We start from the raw sequence: 22,656 nt of genomic DNA on the forward strand, positions 1-22,656 counted from the left end.
TCTTAAAGTTAATTGAAAACACCCACATCAAAAGCTACTGAACAAAAGAGTGACGACGAGCAGTTTCTTTTACTGCCGGCTTATTATGCGACAGATCCCTATTAAATACCTGTTAAATGCCCAAATCCTATAAAAATGAGCACCCTGTTACGACCTCATTTAAGAGCCAATCGGAACAAACTAATTGAAACGAAAATCCAAGCTTTAAATTTTAACGGTGTGCCGATAACTCCCATAGACCCTCGTAAGCCTTAATTATCGCCCGGCGAAATGTCAATAAACCTGACGTTCGGACGTTTTTTCTCCCCTTTCTCATTTGTTGGCCCTAAAATTGTAGCCCTACGGTGTGTATTGTAACAAACCTACAAAACCAAATATGAATGGAACTCCGCGATTCGCTCGGCCTCGCGAATTATGTTTCCGAAAACGGATACAACGAACAAAAGCGGGGGTCGGTTTATACTGGATAGTGTTACCCTGCATTGAGAAGGGTACACAGGGTTGAAACACGCACCACTCTGGGACCTTTGGTTCAAGTAGAGCGAGCGAGATGGCGACATCATTTCCGATTCCTTTGCGCGTTCCTTTTCATGCACTAAAATTGTTATATTTGAAAATCTACACACAATATTTATACTACACACAACACACTTTTTATTCAATCGTAAATTCTTATCCAAATTCTTAACACAAACGAAACCTCTACACTTAAGAATTAATGTAGAGATATCAGAGATTTATTTTATAAAAATTGAAATATATGCATAAAATTCGAATCATATTAATAAAGTTAACTCTATAAAGACACTAGCTTTATTGGAATGGTTTATAACATTTGATCAATTAATTAATTGAATTGAGAGTCAATGTTTTTGTGGCTAAAACGGAACGCAATTGAAGTGTACATCGTGCGCCGGCCGGGACGAAAACCTTCAGAAGTTCAGCCGCTTCACAGGGACACAATCAGTCGAATACGCGCGCGCGGAGGGAACGCCCGGACGCCGCGTCGCTTCCCCGCTCCCTCTCATGCAAAATACAACAAAATAACCCAAAAACCTCACTGCCAATCACTAAAATATGCATAGACACAGTGTTTTCGTGCCGCCCCAAGTGTTATCTGTTACAAAAAAGTGAACGGACCTGTTGTATAGAGTGGTAACGTCAGGAGCTTTTCACCCAGCGTCCCAGTATCTTGAATAATGATATAAAACAACATTTTGTACGGCAATAAATCGGTCGTAACTGTGCGCTTTAATCGGTAATGTGTCGTTCCACTCGGGGTTGAGATACTCTAATGGAATAATGGTTGGACCACATAAAGAGTGGGTGTCCGTGTAATATGCTAATCAGAGGGTTTCTTTAAACCCGCACACAAAAACCTCTGCACTAGATACTGCAGTGCGATTTGTGTTGCAAATTTTCGTGTTTTCGTCACTGCCAAAATTTTATTGATACTCTATGTTCATTTATAAAGCACTGTTCCAGTTATTTGGTCTTTCTACTATTCATTTATCAGATATCTTTGCCTTTGTAGCCTAGTTATAGCTTCTTTTTTGTAAATATTTTGATTCAAAACTGTGTGCTAGTGATTTCAGTATCAGAAATTGAAAATAATGTGACATTCGATATGCGGCAAAATTACGTACATTCTTTATTGGATGTCACAATAATACTTTGATAGGTGTTATTATACCAAAGTAAAAAATCATAGTTTACGAGTTTACTATATAATAATTTATTTAATAAATCTTTCGATATTCATGTATTACTTTTTATTTTATTTTTAAATTTAAGCATTCCTGTCATTACATCAGAGTTATCTTGATTTGTTATATTATTTTTATGTGCAGTTTCATGTTTGTTTTTATGGTCATTCTTTAAAAACAATACACCTCTAGGTTGCTTTGTTATATTATTTGCTTTAAATTTTTCATCCTTCCCGATTTCCTTTATCGTTTAGAACATTTTCAAGGAGATCTATGCACTAAGTACAAAACGTAAAAGACATGTAAAATTATTACGAATAAATAAAATTTAAAATTAAACTTCTAAGACATTCACATATTTTAGTCTTTAGGATAAGCAACGCCAGGGCGAGTCGACTAGTTCGTTACAAAAGCAAGAGAGCTTGTATCAACCTAGCTAGTAACACATCGTAGACTGGTTTTACTTACTGCAATGTCTGCAGTGTTGTTTTTATCTCGAACGAAACAAAAGCCGGTAGAACCGTTGGTTGCAATTGTCGCAGAATCTTTGGGGTGCATTAATTATACCATTCCACATATTGTTGTGTTAAAATGTTCACAGACTCACATGTGGTAGAGTTGAATGTTACTTTTAGATAGCTTGACTATATTGTCATACTCTTCAAGCCTCTACTACTTAAAATAATCTGAATTAAAAGAACCAAAAGTTGAGCTGGTCCATAAAAAATTTGGATAGGATAGCAAAGCTTTTAAGCTTGTCGTTTTGTCTAAAACTATTATAGCACATATTATTAAAAACCTTTTCAACCTTAAGTAAAATGATAGTATTCGTGATCATTTTAGATCTCGTTAAAGCTATGTTTATTTGTTGGTATTAACTCGTGGAGATGATATATTCAAAATTAGTTTAATTTAGTTACCTTGCGTAAAGGATACCTACCGTGAATTTGGCATGTCATGCATACGAATTCAGATTAGAATTTTTATGAGCCGTGACTGTTTGCAGTCTAATAAGACAAAAGTAACAACCCCGTTAATATTGGTGCTATAGCCACGTAGTCTTTCTCACTTTTCTGTAACGTCCAAAGTAATATTGAAGTTAAGACAGACAATCGTATCTTGGGAATAGAACTAAAACTCCATTTCTGTCTAGTATTCAGGCAACTCCGCCAAATGGCTTCAGAAACTAGGGATTCATCCAGAACTAGTGGCTTTACAAACTTCTACGAGTATAATAGCTCCGTGCAATTCCGCCAGTGGTCAAAAGAATTCTCCTCCTTTTTGCTTCCCCCTTTCTAGCTTCCTTGAAACGCCTTAATAAACTCAATAAGTAATTTCGTATATAATCGGTAAATCGTATTTTTTTGCTGGAAAATATTATAGCGCTTATACGATCTTATCTTTTCCATCTTTAGCGTAGCATGTTTCTAGCATTCAACTATAGAATCATCTGCGTTTTCTAAATACGTAATTGATACACCGTATATAAGTTTTTATATTGTTGTGACCACGGTATATCACCTGGCAATAAATTAGATGTAAGATAAGTAGATGGAAACACTTAAACCTGAAATAAACTTTAAAATAAGAAGTTTTCAGACTCCTTACTGATTTATACACAAAATAAGGTAGGTATAACAGAAATGTATTCAGTAAATTTACAAAATTTCTGAACGTCTAAACCTCCATCAAGCAAAACCATTGGAATTTAAGAAAACATTATTGCCAAAACCGCATCATTTAACAAAATCACGGCCAATCAAGAAAATATGCTTATCCAAATGGATCCAAATGAGAATCCACGACCGCTGGCTTACAAGACAACAATGTACAGTTTTGCCACAGAGGTCGTCATGTCGTTAGATCCAGTAATTGTCGAATTGCTCACAAAATACGGATTTGTGAGGCAGATGGAGTGAAATTCGTCCACGGTTCGTTTGTTTTCAATGCAGGCTGGCTCCAAAAACAATGAGGACCCGTTCCTAAAATGTAAATTTCCAACCAGTTTACGATTTATAAACGACACGCCTAAAACATGATACATAACGGCCATTGAGCCTGTTATGGATGTTTTCATTTGATTTACGTAACTGTGTTATAAAAAACAAATTATAATTATCACATCGATAATATTTCACATTTCAGTTCGATCCGTCCAGTGGTTTGAACTGTACGTTGCTAGATCAGTCAGTCAGTCAACTTTTCCAATATATATAGATACTTACTTACCTCAAAAATTAACATAATTAAGGAGTTCACCGGAAGAAAAATAACTTTGAATTGACTGAATTGCTTGAGTATTGATTAATATCATATTAATAATAGTGAATGCTGGCCGTTATCAGTGGAACATCAAGAATGTTCCTAGTTACTTATCTGATCAGTGACCAAAGTAATCTAACATGGGCTTTTATCAGTGGAACATCAAGAATGTTCCTAGTTACTTATCTGATGAGTGACCAAAGTAGTCTAACATGGAAATAAACCCGAAACGCAATTGTAACAAAACAGGCAGTCTCATCAGTTTCATCAATCTATAGACACAAGAACATGTCAAAAAAACAAAATGAAACAAGCAACATCAAAACTAGAAACCCAATCAAACTCTCACAATGACCTAACGGTGAAACTAACTATTAATATGCCTACTATTGAAATCAGTTCAATCATAAAAACAGTATCCGTAACAATCAAACCCGATTAAAGGTTCTTGACCCTTTAAATATTATACGCTACAGTAAAATGTTATTACAAAAACTAATTTGTCACAAATTATTATGTACATATACGTCACTAGTATTATAAATTATTGGAAAGTGTTTGTTTGTCGGTTTGTTATTATAATATTATGAGGATGATATATATATAATATTATGAAATACAGGATATGTACTTAATTTGTTCCGATATTGGTTGTGTTATTGATCCCAATTATGATGTCAGATTTTGAAACCCCATTCAACAACAGATTCTTTGATGTAAGAATCAGGTTTAATACTAAAAACTCAAGCTTCACTAAGCTGAAGCAGCAGCCATAAGCTTGTATTATATACTTAAGTAGTTAAGCGATTTGCCACAGCTTGTTATGAACCAATACAAATCATTAGACGAAACCTCACTAAGTGAGAAAGCTGCAATGGAAGTTATAAATCATAAGATATCCGAGAATGGATGCCGAAGAACGTCGATTCCATCGGAACTCTTGTAATTTATTGGTTATTCCATTTAGTGTACACTTATTGGTTAAGAAAATTTATGGCTCACAAAAATTTTATCATCGAAGCAGCAAATCTGTTAAACAAATTAGATAATTTTCAAGTCTTTTAAACTTATATTATTACTTAAACTAATATTAGTACTTAAAGTTCATTTCGAATTTCAAACTTTAAAGGTAGAGTGAATCTTTTGAGTAGATTGAACACTCCTTTGTAATAATGTAAATATGAAAATGTGTTCTTTTAAAATTCGATCCAGTTAGCATTGATTATAATTAGTGCTCATCAAACAAGATATCTAGAATACTAAATTGTTAAGCGGAAAATATTTTATTGTAAGTTCATCTATTTGACGTTCGTTGAACCTAAAAATTAAAATAATTTAAATAAAAAATTACCAAAATACCTATGTCAGTTATAATAATTGGGATGGATAGCTAACCATTTTATAATAAAAAGATAAACGAAAAATCCACCACCCTCAATCATGTTCACGAAAACAATTTTCTATACACCTAGTCATAAAAAATGAATACGATACACTCTTCAGAATATTTATACTGCTTCAAAAATCACTTAACCTAATGGAGCGTTAAATAAAGGTGTACGTATTACGTTAGTAAAAAATCTATGAGCGGGTTTTAATAAAAGAGATGCACCAACAAAAGCCGACGCAAGCAAAAGCCGAGCCAAAAGAAATAAAACATCATGTGAAGTAAGAGAAATAAGAACAAAACTACCCTGACTTAGACTTATTTCTTGTGCTCCGGAAGTTATCAGCATTCGACCGGTTTTCTTGACGTACAATAGCAAGACCAGCGTTATATAGGCAATACGATGAGAATTGGGATCAAAATAACAAATTGAGTTAATTTTTGACCCCCGACCCAAAAAGAGAGGTGTTATAAGTTTGACGTGTGTATCTGTGTATCTGTCTATGGCATCGTAGCTCCTAAACTAATGAGCCGATATTAATTTAGTTTTTTTTGTTTGAAAGGTGGCTTGACCGAGGGTGTTAACTATTATCCAAAAAACTTGGTAGAATAAAGTTAGAGCTACGTCTCTTATCACTTGTAGCCAAATTTTTCTCATGGTATATTTGATACGCCCATAACCATAATTATTTCTTGATTGACATAACAAAACAATACTGCTGATGGACATAACAAATGTTTAGCGCGATCGCTAATGGGGTATTCTTTTTATGATGCACCAGCGATATTTATAGTTCCTCGTAGCTTACGATTACGCACTAAAACATTCAACATCGCCTTGAAATTAATGATCTAATTTAAGTGCTACTTAATTTTAAGAAACTGGAAGCGAGCATGTTAGATTAATTTCTCAGCTACGAACTAATTCACTTTTTGAATTGCTTCCCTACAATTTTCTTTGTGCTAAGAACTTTCTGTTCGAATCAATTTATCTTGTGGAATATATTTTTGTTTTACTCGTTTGTAGTTGGTAGCTACTGTGGGTGATAAATTTGGCAATTTGTTTTACGTTGAAAAGTTACAGTTTTTGTTGTTACTGTCATAAAGCACTAGATTTAAAATGCTTATCGTTGGCTATCGTTGGCTACATTATTGCAATCATTTATCAAGTCACTTAAGTTTTCCTTTAGTACAATAGCTACAGTACATATAAGATAGAGTCCAATGACTTTTCTTCTTATAAGATTAAGTTTGTTCTTTTATTTGGTTTACTTTACTTTCAGTATAGAATAGCATCAATACTACACTATTATTCCGCACTACAAAGGGATTAATTTCAGCGTAGGTATTTAAGACTTAAGTATTACTTTCAAGCTAGTAATAAATACTACCTTTCATTTTTCCTTTATAAAACGATTCGAACGATTTTATTATTCTTAATAAAACGTTGAACCTATCATTAAAATATTTTTTTGGAACCATTAGATCTTTGAAATGAATATTTAATGCATTTTCAATGGTAGGAAAGTTTCGGTGATCGAACTACATAGTATATTTTCATTTTAAACCTTAAAGTTATCTCTACAACATTCTTCTCAATGACTTTGAATCCTGCAATCCCTGCAATGCAAAAGTTTCTAACAATCAAATCTATTTTCTATTTCTCTCCCTCAAACCAAAATAGCCGTTCAAGCGAAAAAGTGGAACCGAAATGGTTTGTCACTTGTGACTGACAACTGACAGACTGTTTCTCACTCAACCGTCACACACAAAAATAGACTTTAATACCGTGTCATTAGGATTCACGTGGGATGCAAATGTATCGCGGTTATGTCACATAAGGCCTCGGGCAGTAGAGTATACAGGACGATTAATTTATCACAACGTATTATATTATGTTATGTTGGTTCTGTGACAGACGTTGAGCAAAAATTTATCATTATTAAATATATATTATGCTGTTTTGTTCTTTATTTGTAAACGATATTGGGTTTGATCTGTTTTGACGATTAACTCAGATACAACCCTGTTGTCCGTTGAGGGATTTCAGCTGCTATAAAAAAATCTATTTTATAAATAAAAATCTTATTGTTTAGCAAATCAGGTTCAACAGAAAAATAGAGTTATTGTACCCAAAAAAACATGGAACTAGAAATCAGGTTAGCTTATTACAAAACTATGCCATCACATCATAAACTGAAAAATATCTACCTTTTTGAAAGTCCCTTTCCCTTTTTTGAAAAATCCCTCTTAGTCATGTTTTAATCAAGTCGAAAAATAGGCTTAAAAAGCCACAAATTCAGCGATATCCTGTATCCCGAGCCATCGAGGTCCTTAATCATGAGCTTATCATGCAGTAACGTAGCCAAATGAGCTTTTTTCACCCGGAAGCTGTATAAAGGGCGTGATCTAGACAAATTGTACTAAAGATATTGCTATCTAAGAGCCTAAGACTAAAGCTTGCTTTGCTTTGTTCTTATTTTAACTGTTGTTGTTGATAATAGTTCAACGGTTGAGGAGTGGACTGAATTCCGAAACGTCGGCGGTTCAAACCCCACCCTTGCACTATTGTCGTTCCTACTACTAGCACAAGTTTTATGCCTAATTGGAGGGGAAAGGGGAGTATTAGTCATGATTACCATGGCTAATATTCTTTATGAAAATGGAATCAAATTATAATGATCATCACAATAAACTTTGGGACTTCACTTTATATATGTACTTAACATAATATCAGATACTCTAATTGAAAAATAAGTCGTAGATAGAAAAAAATAAAAATAATCGTAAAAAAAAGTAAAAAAAATCACATTTGGAAATGGTGCCCTATAAAATATAAATATATAAAACTATGGTAGGAAGTACAGTAAGTAATTACGTCCTAGGAAATGACAGAAAACAAATGAACACATTTCTGAAAATTCCATTATCTATCTAGACTCTATATCAGTATGGTGTTAAAGTCAGTGCAATCAATGTTTTTGGGTCTAAATAATGACATATTGTTTCGCTATTGAGAATGGTTGCTACGCTATAAAGAATGTTAGGTACAATATAAGGGTAACAATGTAAACCAAAAGAAACTTAGCAATTTCTACGTTTTAAGGAGTTTTTCGTTAGTAGAAGTTCGTAATATAGAGTTTACACTGTATAGTGCCTTGCCCGTTGAAATATAATAAACCATTTATAAAACACGTTATATTACAAAACCAGCCTTCAACAAAGAGTCTAAAAATTGCCATCCGCAAAGTGGATCGATAACTTTTGGCTTGATGCCTGAAAGCTGTTTTAACCACAATATGTATTTAATTATTAAAAATCAGCTGAAAACTAATTTAAAAACCACAAAGACTCGTGTATCTTTTTATTTTCTGCCCATTCAAACACTGAAATTATTTTATTGTTTTTTTGTGCTATGCATAACCTAAAAATCTTTTAAATATCTATCACTTTCATGAACCTTTTTTCCGTATATTTTTAATTAAATAGAAATAGAAGAAAAAATAAGTAAGTAAAGTACCTAATGATAAAGTTTCTGTTGATCTGACCAGGATACTAGGTACTTTATACTAACTGGAACCCGGCGGGGCTGGATATTTAAATTATCTAAATGAATAAAAGGAAAACGTGACTGACTGACTGATCTATCAATGCACAGGTCAAATTACAGGACCATCGATTACTTGTTATAATTATTGTTTGGCATGCAGATAGATTTTCGTAGACATCCGATAAGAAATCATTTTTGAAAATACAACCCTTATAGAGATAAAATAGGGGTTTGAAATTTGTGTAATCCATGCGAATGAAGTCTAGTTAGGGCATTATAATAATAGTTTTTAGTGAAAAGTCCGTCTTCACCGCATATTCTCATGTGCAAACATAGTCAACGCTTGCACAGGTCACCTGTATGCTCGTATTTGCCTAGCGCCGCGCTGGGTAGGAGGTAGGTAGGTACCTAGTGAGTGGCCCCATTTCGCAGCAGCACAATGTTTGGCCGACTTATTTCCGAGTGACTTGAGACCCTTGCTTGAAATGAAAACTAAGCTCTTAAAATCTCCGTAGCAAAATCATGAAAAAAGCTTCATAAATAGTGCGTATTATAATCTATACATCCATATTAACATTATAAATGCGAAAGTATGTCTGTTACCTCCTAACTTCCTAAGGTTATCTCTTTCATGTCCTATCCTCTTAACTATTTTTTGAAATTTTGGTCAGAATTAACTTGCACGATAAATCCCGGGAATGGATATAGGCCCCTTGTGTCTCCAAAAATCAAAGAGTTCAACTTCAGAAAATCAACTTAGAAACCGTCAGAGCTGCTTTTCAGATTTTCAAAATGTGTATCTTCCAGAAAGCGTCTTTACTAAGGTTTACCTACAGTAAGTAAGTAATAATTGGGAGCAAAAATAAATTCATAAAATATGGACAATATATCAGTCAAATAAACCACTCGATCAGTGCGCCATAATAACCAAGAGAACACCGTGCCTCATGGTTCTACTTTTATGAAGAACGACTTATTAACAGCCAGGACAAGCAAAAAACACCCCTAAATTACTACAATAGAGTTCACGTTGACTGTGTGTAATATTTTGGTAAATTTCTCCAGTCACGCGATGGGCTTGTAGGAAGTTTGGGTTCAATACACATTTGTCGGCACGTAATCGCGTTGTGTCGTATCGGGCTTATATCAAAAACATAAATAAAAACTTAAATAATAGTTATATTAAAAGTTAAGTGCTGATATGAAATTTATTCAAACAAATATGTAATATCTCTACTAAAATTTCGTGGTTTTTCATTGCAATGATTAACTACCATTTAGTTTTATTTGTATTTTGGTAATAAACAATTATTTAAAAAAACCTGTGATAGTTAATACAGATCTGTCTGATTATTTCTTAGATCTGTCTTATCTTTTATATCATAAAAATACTAACAATAGTAAATTAAATATTTAAAAAGTTTTTTAAGTTAAAGCTTTTATTATAGTAGGTACTCTCTTGTCATTGTGTATTTTGAAAAAGTACTTACAGCTCCGTCAACAGACAACTCAATTATAATACAATCATTTACTGCCATACGAAGCACACGAGTCTGCAAAATTTCTACTCAATCAGCCAATGATTGAAAGTAGCAAAAAATCATTTGCCAATTTGGACGGAAACAAAACATAGAACGAATAACTCAAATGAATAAAAATCTATTCATAAAAAGATGTCTGCCTACTTTTGACTTTTTTAACAGCTAACCTGCGAAACAGATCGTAAGAAACAAACACAGAAAGACTGGATATAAATTATTGTGGATGCGATTTTCCACTGACAAGTGTGTAGAACCTCATGGGGTTACTCTTCATGATATTATTTTTGGAATATAGCCCTTATACCATGGTAATAAAGAGCATTGGGTGTATAAGTTTATCTAGAAGTACCTATAATGGAAGCTAGTAGTTTGATGAAAACACTGTGTTTAATCACGACGCTAAATTAACAGATTTTGGTTTGGATTTTAAAAATTAGAATTTCAAAAAATTTCAGCCTAAGATTTATTGTTTCCTAATATAACATATACATACGGTCTACATACCTGTGGTATAAAGCTAAGAGGTAATTTTAATATAGAACTCTGTAGGACACTTAAATTTTATTAAAGATGGATTAAGTTAATAGATAAAATTAAAACCTGCCTCGTTTTAACTCGTCTGATCAAAGTTAAAGTACATTCTACAAATCTCAGCCTAAAGGGCACCCGAGTCTGAACGCTGAACCCCATCTAGACATAAGAAAAAAAAGGTTTTCTATTTTGATAACATCTACTTAAATAAGCTATTCACAACCACACTATTTGACACCGCTATTAAAATAGAAATAGAACCATCTCAAGCACACCAAAAAAAACCTAAATCTCACTTTAACGTGAATAGAAAACGAATAGTATTAAACATAGTCGAAGAGCTAGCGAACTATTTCTTTAAGTGTTTATTAAGTAAAGGTCTAAATTTTAATAGTCTGTAGATCGTACTTTGACTTGGCTCAATTAAAACGAGACTGTGTTTTATATATTGTGAATAATTGTTATCGCAGATTAGAGCAGTTGGTCAAGCTGGTCAAGTTTGTCATTGTGACAATCGCAAGCAATTTCTGACTGTGACGCACACTCTCTAAATATACAAGGTTGGTATCTATCGAACGTACTGTGACTTCTCTGTATAAGACAGAGGTAAAATGATACAGAGTGTCACTTCATGAATCTCTTCTGTGTCTATGTCTGAGAATAGTCAAAGTAAGTACGCTCTATAGACCAGTTTTCGGCGGGCAAATACTCTCTCTAATACTCCTTTCCTTAGGGGTTTAGAAAACCAGAGTGCAAAATTTCAAGTTTCTAGAAATAGTGATTTGAAGTTCAAATATTGCTGTTGTTGCTATTTCACTAAGACAGTTTCTCCTTTTATAAACTTTACATGCGTAGATCTATACCTAGATGTGAAGTTGCAGTAAGAATACCTATCATAAATTCAGCCATTTCTAACGATAATTGCAACTGTTCCATCGTGATTATCACAGTTTCAGTGTTAGTTTCCTTGGTTGCCTTTTCAGACCTGCGTTGGGAACCGTCGTCGTAACTTTAGTTTTAAATCACCAATTACATTATTATCTTACAAGTTTCACAATTTGACAATAAAAAAGTGTACAATGATATCCAATTTCTTTTTTTTTTTCTTTTGATTTTTTTTTATAAAAGACTATTAAACCATTTTAATCATGACTAAAATTCCCCTTCCCCTCCATCTAAGCGTAAAGCTTGTGCCAAGAGTGGGTACGACAATAGTGCAACGGCTGGAAGTTTGAACCGCCGACCTTTCAGAATTCAATCCACTCCTATAACCGTTGAGCTATTGAGGCTTGAATTTGGTATAAACAATAAACAAATGAGTGACCAGCTCTCGGTCTACACGCCCACGAATCCCTTTTGAATCTCGTAATATAGGTTATATACCTGGCCGTTTGAAAAGGCTTAAGTTTTTTGTGTAGCATGAATCCAATCGGGTCGATTTAAAAACCAATTAAACTGGAAAGGTGTTCAACGTGCAGTGCGCTTGAGGTGTGCTATTCCCACATTTTTAGTTTCAATCATTCCCATCGCTCTTCAGAATATTTTCATTCCATCCCATCAGCCCGTATGCGTCTACTGCTGGGCATAGGCCTTTCCAAGAGCGCTTCATGAAACACGGTGCTCCGCCTTCCTCATCCACCCGCTCCCCACCACCTTCTTCAGGTCATCGGTACAGCCGCCAACGGGCTGGAGGTCGTTCCACACTGCGCTTACCAGTACGCGGTCTCCACTCCAGAACACGCCTTTCTCATCGGCCGTCGTCGGTTCTACGACACACATGACCTGCCCATTGCCACTTCAGCTTGTTAATCCTTTGAGCTTTGTCAGAATATTGTTAACAGTGAATTAGAATTATTATTGGCGTCACTCAGAAAAGCAGGTATTATTTAATTATTTTTATGGAATTATTGGAATGTCCTCTCATTTACCAACACAAAAAACACAAGTTCAATGTGTAAAGGTAATCCGAGAGTCTTAATCTAAACAAACTAATGCCAAAATAAATAATTTAATTAGAGCGTGATTGCTATCACAACATCTAATTATACAGTTCACAATCCAAATACCGAAAATATGCGATATCGCTCCGAATCTCGGAAGGAGACTGAACTAAAACCTTCAAAACACCCGTATTTATGCAAGTTCAATCTTGTTGGCCTCCTAGCAACAGATTGTATGACATCGAATGAGCCAAATATCGATTTTATCAAACTACCTGCATTAGGTAAATTAATAATTTTATATTATTTTTGACAACTCAAATCAATTTTTAAAAATAACCTTACAGTTCGGCCGTCCTGAATTTAACACGTCCTCGTGTTTCTAATCAATCTTGTCATGTCAGTCGCGGGCTTCCTTGCCCTAAGTTAAATCCAAATCATGGGCTATCCTGCCCTGCGTCAAATTATTAAAACCTACCCCTGAACTGCCGAACTCTCAGTTTTAATATCAAGTCAACAATAAATCCAAACGACTAACTTCTCATTCGATGTATACAAAATCTGAACCACTTATTGCAAATTACTTTCCACTTCACAAAAGACTAAATTATTAAAAAAAAACTAAAAATTTTAATCACCAAATCAAACTCAATAAAAATTTTAATCAAATGTGGGTTGTTTACAAAAAGATACCAAAGCGAAATTAAGACAACGTGAGACACGTCCCGCTTCTGAATTATTGGCGTCACTCAGAAAAGCAGGTATTATTTAATTATTTTTATGGAATTATTGGAATGTCCTCTCATTTACCAACACAAAAAACACAAGTTCAATGTGTAAAGGTAATCCGAGAGTCTTAATCTAAACAAACTAATGCCAAAATAAATAATTTAATTAGAGCGTGATTGCTATCACAACATCTAATTATACAGTTCACAATCCAAATACCGAAAATATGCGATATCGCTCCGAATCTCGGAAGGAGACTGAACTAAAACCTTCAAAACACCCGTATTTATGCAAGTTCAATCTTGTTGGCCTCCTAGCAACAGATTGTATGACATCGAATGAGCCAAATATCGATTTTATCAAACTACCTGCATTAGGTAAATTAATAATTTTATATTATTTTTGACAACTCAAATCAATTTTTAAAAATAACCTTACATTATATAGTACGGCTATTCCAATTTTTTTGACATATCTAATTCACGTTTAAAACATTTCCTTTCCTAATTCACGTATAATAAAGTTAATAATAAAATAGCGTCGATTTGATTCGCTCCAGCAATACGCGTGACTGAAATCAGGTAATTTTTTGGTGGGAGGCTTTGGCCGTGGCTAGTTACCACCCTACCGGCTAAGCCGTGCCGGCCGCCAAGATAGCGTTCCGGTATGATGCCGTCTAGAAACCATAGCATTAAAAACTGCTATACCCCTTCCAGGTTCAGCCAATAATTTAATTTCTAATTAAATTAATAAATAAATTCAGCCAATCACAAAAATTGCTATTGTAATAATGATTGATGCAGGTTTTCGGAATCGACCTAGATTCTTGACAATTCTAAAGAACAAATAAAGAATTGAAGATAAAGCTTTCCTTTCTATTTCATCGTAATCCATTTTATTCCGTTCTATCCTATTATATTCTATCTATTTCCGTAGTAGGTGTAGCTATAACCAACACAGTTTGCCTACTAACTTTACTCTGTCACTATGGCTCTTCTCCAAAATTTGTAATCCGTACCGAACTGAATTCTTGCAAAATGGGCTTACATTGTCTTGTTATCTTGCTGTGCGGTGGACTAGGGATTTCAAATATTTAATATACGCCCGCCTGAAGGGTAAATGTATTCTCTATAGCAGCCTTCGAAGGAGTGTGTATGAATTTTAATGGCTAGTTTCTCAGAATCGATTTCATGTTAAGTCTGAAACAGTGACGGTTTCAAAGCCAAGGCAAGTATTAGTTAGGTACAAGTCAGTACTGTATTTGCAGTCAGGTATGAGCAAGAGAAAATTTAAAATTAAAAAGAACTGAAATATAAAAATACCTACCTGATTTATAAATTCTTCCTTAAATAAAAACATAAACTGCATACACTGCTCTTTTATGGACAGTCTTACAGTGTATTTTACAAGTGTAAATTAAAAATTTATAACACCCCCGACAAGTGAAGGTTACAGTAACTAGAAATGAGCTGATAACTTTCAAACGACTGAACTGATTTTCTTGGATTATAAGAACACTCTCGATCACTTACCTTTTAAACAAAAAAAATCATTACTTTAGGAGCTACGATGCCACAAGAGATACACAGATACACACGTCAAACTTATAACACCCCTCTTTTTGGGTCGGGGGTTAAATATAATATTTAAATCTAGAGTCGTATGAAATAATGTGACCCTGGTTGAGCTCTCTTTAGCGGTGTATGCTCATATTTAAATAAACCACAAATACAAATTACCTACTTATTTGTGTTTAATAATATAATATAAGTAAATGATCGCTATTTTTCTTACAAAAAAACTTAATAAGCAAGCGTTCTTCAAACCCGCTTTCAAAAGCTGCTACAGTAAAGTAAGTCAAAATGGTACAATTAAGGATTGACAGAAAAAAATGAAAATAATTCGTGATACAAAACCAGTTAAATAACCAGTAACTAACAAGTAACAACCCTATTATTACGTGGCAGATGTTTTGCGGTTATTATACACATAATAGGTTAGTAATGTTGTTATAGTTTATTGAGTCATTTTTCATTCAATTTTTTCTCTCACAAAAAATACTGGTACGCCTACCTACTGTATCGCCACTACACACCTGTTGTAAAGTAACAAATTAATAATATAATAATTTATACAGGACAAAATCGCTGATATAATAATAATTATTTTCATCTTGTTACCTAGGTATACTGTAACATGAGAAACAGACTGACGACACACAATACAAATTGGATCTAGACACGTGAGGTCTTGCGTGTATGTTTTCTTAAATAACAAGTTTTGCTTACTAGTCTCTACGCCAGAGCGTTCGTGAACATAAATATGAACTTTTCTACCAGAGACGTAGCGTGGACTAATATAGACGTGGACGAAACTGTCGCATCAGCTAGGCCCCTTTTCTTTTGCTCCCAAGATCTACCCAATAGGTCTATCCTACCAAAAATGCTATGACATGACATACCGTATACACACAATATATATATAATACACGAAAGGGAAAAAATATAAATGCGCGGTGGTTATTGAAAAGTATATATATTATCTTCATTTAAAAAGGAAAAGGATTTATTTTGTAGCTAATGTGATTGAATTTTTTACAAAAGTAATGTTCCTCGGCTTTTTGCTTTAGTGAAGTCCTGTATTGATTAAAGATTTGTAATTTTTTTGCAGCTAAACCTGCTCGATTGAAAGTATTGCTAAAGGGGTCTTAAATTAAATTTCCCGCGAGGGCCCAATACGCCACTGTTTTCTACTAATACGGGAATTCTCATAGTCTTGTATTGTTATGGGAACAAAGATATTAGACTAGTTATAGTACTCTACTAGTAAAATTCGCGTGCAAACACCCACTAAGAAAACAATTGTATAAACTCTACATTTAGAACGGGCAAACCCAAGGGCACTGGTCTCCTATAGCTTTCAAAGAAAGTAAAAAAAAAAACAAGCAGGTTTAAATTAAATAAATTTTTATCAAAGTAATAAATTTAAAAAGTTCAAATCGTCTAATAAAATAACGCGATAAAAATCCATTAGTAAGAAAATAAGTTCAACGAAATCACGTTCTTACTTATCAAAATCACGTAGCCATGTAATGTTAAAGGCCGTTCAAAGTATTAACGAAGATTAGAAGAATTAATCACAATTCGAGAGGCCGTACCTGCGGACCGCTCCGTCCATTACTGCTAAAAGGCCTTATCGACGATCTGTTTCACCGTTTTGATTTATTAAGGTTACCTTTAGTAGGCTAACCGTGATAACCTTGTTAACCTAGGACACCAGTTTACGCGAGAGCTATCGCCTCTGTTCATTTTTAACCCCCGACCCAAAAAGAGGGGTGTTATAAGTTTGAGGTGTGTATCTGTGTATCTGTGTGTCTGTGTATCTGTGTATCTGTGTATCTGTCTGTGGCATCGTAGCGCCTAAACGGATGAACCTATTTTAATTTAGTTTTTTTTGTTTGAAAGGTGGCTTGATCGAGAGTGTTCTTAGCTATAATCTAAAAAAATTGGTTCAGCCGTTTAAGAGTTATCAGCTCTTTTCTAGTTTTCTTGTAGAAAAGAAGGTTAGATAACCGTTAAGTTCATAATATTATTATGTCAATAGACAAATGTCAAGCTGTCAAGATGGACGTTGCCTAAATACATAATTATTTATTTGAAAATGATGTTTTGGAAACTCAGATACTTTGGATCGTCGGGGGTGTTATAAATTTTTAATTTACACTTGTGCGTTATGTTTATTGATAAAATCGTTTACCTACATATTACAATATGAGCAGTTTATCACTAACAAGCATTTCACAGCATGAATTGTATCTAAATATGACATTAAGATATTTTATATTACATCCAGATGATTTACACGACTCTGTTAGCCTCGATTTAAGTTTTTAATTAACTCTTTGATATTTCGAGATAAAAAGTAGCCTATGTTTGTCTCCGAGACTTGAACTATCCCTGTACCAAATTTCATCAAAATAGATTAAGCGATGGGTCATAAAAAGGTAACACTTCCGGGCTTATAATACTAGTATGGATTTCGGCATATAAAACTTAATACAACTTAATTAGTCCGCTAAAATATAAATTGTAACAATTTGAATTTCATTTCTGTGTAATAAATTGTAAAGGTACATATTCTGTTATTTATTTAGTATAGAATTTGAATCTGAATGCGGTCAATCAAGCTTAACGAAACCACATTAATCTCTATTTATTCCTAAAATCCTAACCACATACATTTTAAGCTAAACCAGGTTAATAATTATTTCACCACACACACCCCATAGCTATAGCATGCTGTTTATTTGACATATTTGCCGCCATGAATAGATACGTTTTTCCACTAAAAATATCAAATAAATCTAAATTCTAAACTATGTTTATAAGTTGTGAATTTTTCCACTAAAAAGTCAGATAAATCTAGATTCTAAACTATGTTTATAAGTTGTGAAAAGATGACAGACAGACATACTTTCAGACTTAAATAATTTTTGTCTGGATGTTCCTTGAAATACTTTGAACGTGGTCACCCTACAAAATACTTGTAGTAACCTTTCATGTTGATTCAAGATATCGTTTGATATAAGCTTGTAAGCCACCTGATTAGGTACACTTAAACAATTCAAGAATTTTACATAAAGCTCTAAGTCAGAAATATTTTCAGAGAAACATATTATTACCAACCTACACTATTCTTATAAAATCTCAATCTCAGTAAAGAATGATTGAATATTGCTTTGAGTAATAAATATTCTAATAATACCTATTGAAATGATAGGTAAATACTTCATTTTACACTAAATACCTGACGTAACTCGATTACCTATTGATTTATGGCACAATAATATCGGAGTTTAAGACCCTACTCATATCATCTCTCTTAATTCCAGTCACTAAACCGTGTCATAACAGTAATCCCGAAACTATGAACAACACAAAAGTAAAGTGCAACTAACAGAAGTGTACAGAAGTGATAAGTGAAGTGAAGTGTCAATGGTGGCGCGGCGATGGCCCGGCACCGGCCGACCGCGCGCCACTTCCACAACCAGCCGGAGCTGCAGAGAGGCGGCAGTTCAGGTCTGATGCTGCGGTGGATCTTCCTCGCGTGGCTGGCTAGCTGCGGCCCGCTGGGGAACACTGTCAAACAGGATGGTAAGTGTCACTTTCAGTGTACACAAGTGACCAGTGAAGTGTCAACACCTACACCGGCTGACCGCGTCACTTCCACAACAAGCCGGAGCTGCAGAGAGGCGGCAGCTCAGGTCTGATGCTGCGGTGGATCTTGTTTCAGTTAAAACGAGACAGAGTTATGCCAGCAGTATAACGCTGTCTTGTTTTATCAGTGCCTTAAGTCTGAGCAAAGACCAAGTGCTCTCTATAGATCTCGGCCTAAGTGTCAATTATCCTGCATTCATGGAGAGAAAGGAGAGCTATGTATAGATACTTAATATGCCTAATTTATTATATTGAAGTTCCTATACAATATTCTGATACCATTTTAAAGAAAACCACTAGGAATGTATAGCAACATGAAGCTAGCAACATTTTTCCATCAAAAGCTGACCGGCCACCGTGACGGGGCCGAAGGGGTGGTTCAGACAATAGTTCCGAAAAAACAGACCCTTTTGTTTCGTGCGACCCTCTGACAGCAATTAATGTTGTATTTTAACTTTATGCTGCTTACACACGAGATGATTCTACCTAATTAAGAACCTTTTAAATTAGCATTATCTAAAGGCCGCATTGGCGAGTTCCTCTGGTGGCTCTGGTGCTGCAAATGCTTGCTCTCTATTTTATTTTATTTTAAACCTAAGGTTATTCCTAGTTCCATGGTTTTGAATCTCATAGTGACTAAACGACACATTAGCGAAAATTAGCTAGTAATTAATAACTGTTAATCTCTAAACTTAACAGACAGATGACATATAGTACCTACTATCCTTGGAACTGTTCTTGCGGAAAAGGAAAGACCTATTTTAATTAAGACTAGCTTATTCCCGCGACTATGCCCGGTGGGCTACACAAATTTAAGCCCCCTATTTTACCCCCTTAGAGGTTGAATTTTCAAAAATCTTTTCTTAGCGAATGTCTACGTCACAATGACTATCTGCATGCCAAATTTCAGCCCGATCCGTCCAGTAGTTTGAGCTACTCAGCTACAGCGTCAGTCAGTCAGATTTTTCTTTTATAAATGTAAGATTAAAGATCGTATAACCTACAACAGTTATTATTAAAGCTAACTAAAGGTTACTTTTAATGACTTTCACACCTTGCTTCACGCCCAACTTAGGTTTACGGGCTTATGATTGTTAATTCTTTTGCCAAGTCGAAAATTCGCCAAAAAGTTCAACTAAGTAACATTATCGTATGTATGTATCACTTACATTGAATTAATCCAACTACCTAAAAACTACCAAATATAAATAAGCATCAAAACTAAAATATTAATAATCCGGTGCGAAGTCAGCATTTGATGACGTCTTGATAGAGTTGTAACGAGCGCCACGCCACCTGCCGCGGGGAGGGCAGAGCGAAGAGGATATTATTTTAAAAAGCGGACAAGTGCGAGTCGGACTCACCCATGAAGGGTTCCGTAGCAGCAAGTAACATCATATAAAAGTTCTTGTAGTTCGTTGTAACTTTGATCGATGTTTTAATAATAGTGTATTTTTTTTAAATTAAGTTTTATTAAAAAAAACTACTTAGTAGATCTCGTTCAAACCAATTTTCGGTGAAAGTTTGCATGGTAATGTAAATCATATACTAGCTGATTCCCGCGACTTCGTTCGCGTGGATGTAGTTTTTTAACAATCCCGTGGGAACTCTTTGATTTTCCGGGATAAAAAGTAGCCTATGTGCTAATCCAGAGTATAATCTATCTCCATTCTAAATTTCAACCCAATCCGTCCAGTAGTTTTTGCGTGAAGGAGTAACAAACATACACACACACACACACACACACACACACACACACATACAAACTTTCGCCTTTATAATATTAGTGTGATTTTTTTTTTAGTTTTATCATTCTCTTATTTTAGAAGTTATAAGAAACAATACTTACCTTGTCGAGAAAATGTTTTGAGAAAACGAACCAAATAGTAGGCTATTCGTTTTTTTTTTTTTTTTGAAAACTTGCAGTAAACTCAACGCTTCTCAACTTTACAGACGTCTAGCCCCTAACTAACTCGTAAACTGTGTTTGAGTATCCACTAAAGCTCCCTTATGAGATCTGCCGTGAATAATATACGATACATTGCATTTTAGGTACGTACATAGGACTTAACATGTAACTAAGTAAAAGATTTAAAATAGAGATGTACCGGGTACAAGTCATACCGAGTAACCGAGTAGCGAATTTTACCCGGTTTTACTTGCGCCAAACCGAGTACTCGGCCAAGTTACTCGGTTTAGGGTTACTTAGATTATACAAATGATCATGGCAGAAAACTTAGCATACTTACACTACACCATAACTTGCCTTTGCTAATTTACAAATATTAGTGATGAGTATTGTACCTACTTAATTGATTTTCATGTTCATGAGTCTTCATTAGTAATGAGTGATTATATTTTTTATATTAGCTGAGATGAGAATCATAAAATTAATTATAAATATACTTTTTCCAAAGGGAACAAGTGATCCAATCAAAAAGGAAGTTTGTGAGCTTTGTTTAGATGTATTTTACTATCTAATTTAACCTCTCTACTCGGTACTCGGCATTTGAACAGAGTTATTCGGCCGAGTAAGTACGAGTATATACTAAACGAGTATTCGGCCCATCTCTAAATTAAAACAAACATCGTTAAACACCTAAATCAAAGAACGTATAGCGTGGATGAAGTTCAACCACGCACCACGAAATATAGTTCTCTATTTCATCGTTAGTTAGTATGTATGTACCTCAACATTTGTATTTAACTCAAGATAGTTATCGGCTAGTGTGTATCCTCCTTGTATTTACGAGTACCTCGATATCATCTGACAAGACGATCGTCAAAGGTAGGTGTTGATTTCGGCGAAGGCTCTCGTATAGCGTAGACGAAGTTTAACCACAAGCCTTTGTGTCGCTTGTCAAAGACGGGCTATGGATACGTTAACAATGTGTTACTTAACTAATGGATGCCCTTGGGTTCGTCTATTGTAGAGAAGGAGGAGTTGTTATCTAGGAGGCCTGTCGTCGTATTTTGACATCACAGGCAGCTACAGTACGACGATCGCGCCTGTGATTGGCTAGCTCTTTCTCATTATTGGCTCCTATTGGCTTAAATGGGCAGCAGCAAGAAAATGATAAATTCAACCAATTAAGTACAATTGCGATAATAGATCACTACTTTCTTGCTAAGGGGGTGGTAGCGAGCTATTCTAGCTCAGAAGTACCTACCAGGATAACTTATTTTTATTGGTCAACAAAATCTTTCAAAGAGAAGACAAATGTTGCACAAAAGCCACCATTGATCCATGTGCGCATGTGTGTGTGTGTGTGTTTGTGTGTGTGTGTGTGTGTGTGTGTGTGTTTGTGTGTGTGTGTGTGTGTGTGTGTGTGTGTGTGTGTGTGTGTGTGTGTGTGTGTGTGTGTGTGTGTGTGTGTGTGTGTGTGTGTGTGTGTGTGTGTGTGTGTGTGTGTGCGTATGTGTGTGCGTGCATGCGCGTAGGCCTCGGCGCGTGCGTGATTGCGTGCCTGCGTGCGTGAGTGGCTGCGTATATTTCCTCACCTAACTACTTTCTTTGTCAAATTGAGGTATCGTTAACATAGTTTAAAAATTGTGGCAAAAGAATAAGACAGTTTGACATAAAAATATTAGAGTACCCTTAAAATGAGGTTATCCGTCCTCATTTTAGGCTCCATCTCATTGAATAGTAACTTACTATAATTATAAACTAAGCAGTTAAATATTTAACATATCCGCAGGTGCCATGGTAACGAACCGCTGACACTTAACACGCTTTACTTTCATTATAGCCAAGCACGGGAATCCGTACAGCGCGGAGACCTGGCTTTGAAAAG

General features: G+C 34.9%; 1 protein-coding gene across 3 annotated transcripts in view; it reads left to right on the forward strand.

The window, feature by feature from the left end:
• Window positions 1-970: 970 nt before the first annotated feature.
• LOC123867082 overlaps window positions 971-22,656 on the forward strand; it is a 125,145-nt gene continuing 103,459 nt past the window's right edge. For 2 of the 3 annotated variants that reach the window (XM_045908937.1, XM_045908939.1), the window contains exons 1-2: window positions 971-1,322; window positions 18,538-18,799. In XM_045908937.1, the coding sequence (XP_045764893.1) occupies window positions 18,655-18,799 (145 nt within the window). In that variant the 5' untranslated portion in view covers window positions 971-1,322; window positions 18,538-18,654. The remainder of the gene's footprint in view (window positions 1,323-18,537; window positions 18,800-22,656) is intronic. The other variant, XM_045908938.1, reaches the window with a different exon arrangement.

This window comes from Maniola jurtina, chromosome 7, assembly GCF_905333055.1.
Source record: "Maniola jurtina chromosome 7, ilManJurt1.1, whole genome shotgun sequence".
Taxonomy (NCBI): domain Eukaryota; kingdom Metazoa; phylum Arthropoda; class Insecta; order Lepidoptera; family Nymphalidae; genus Maniola; species Maniola jurtina.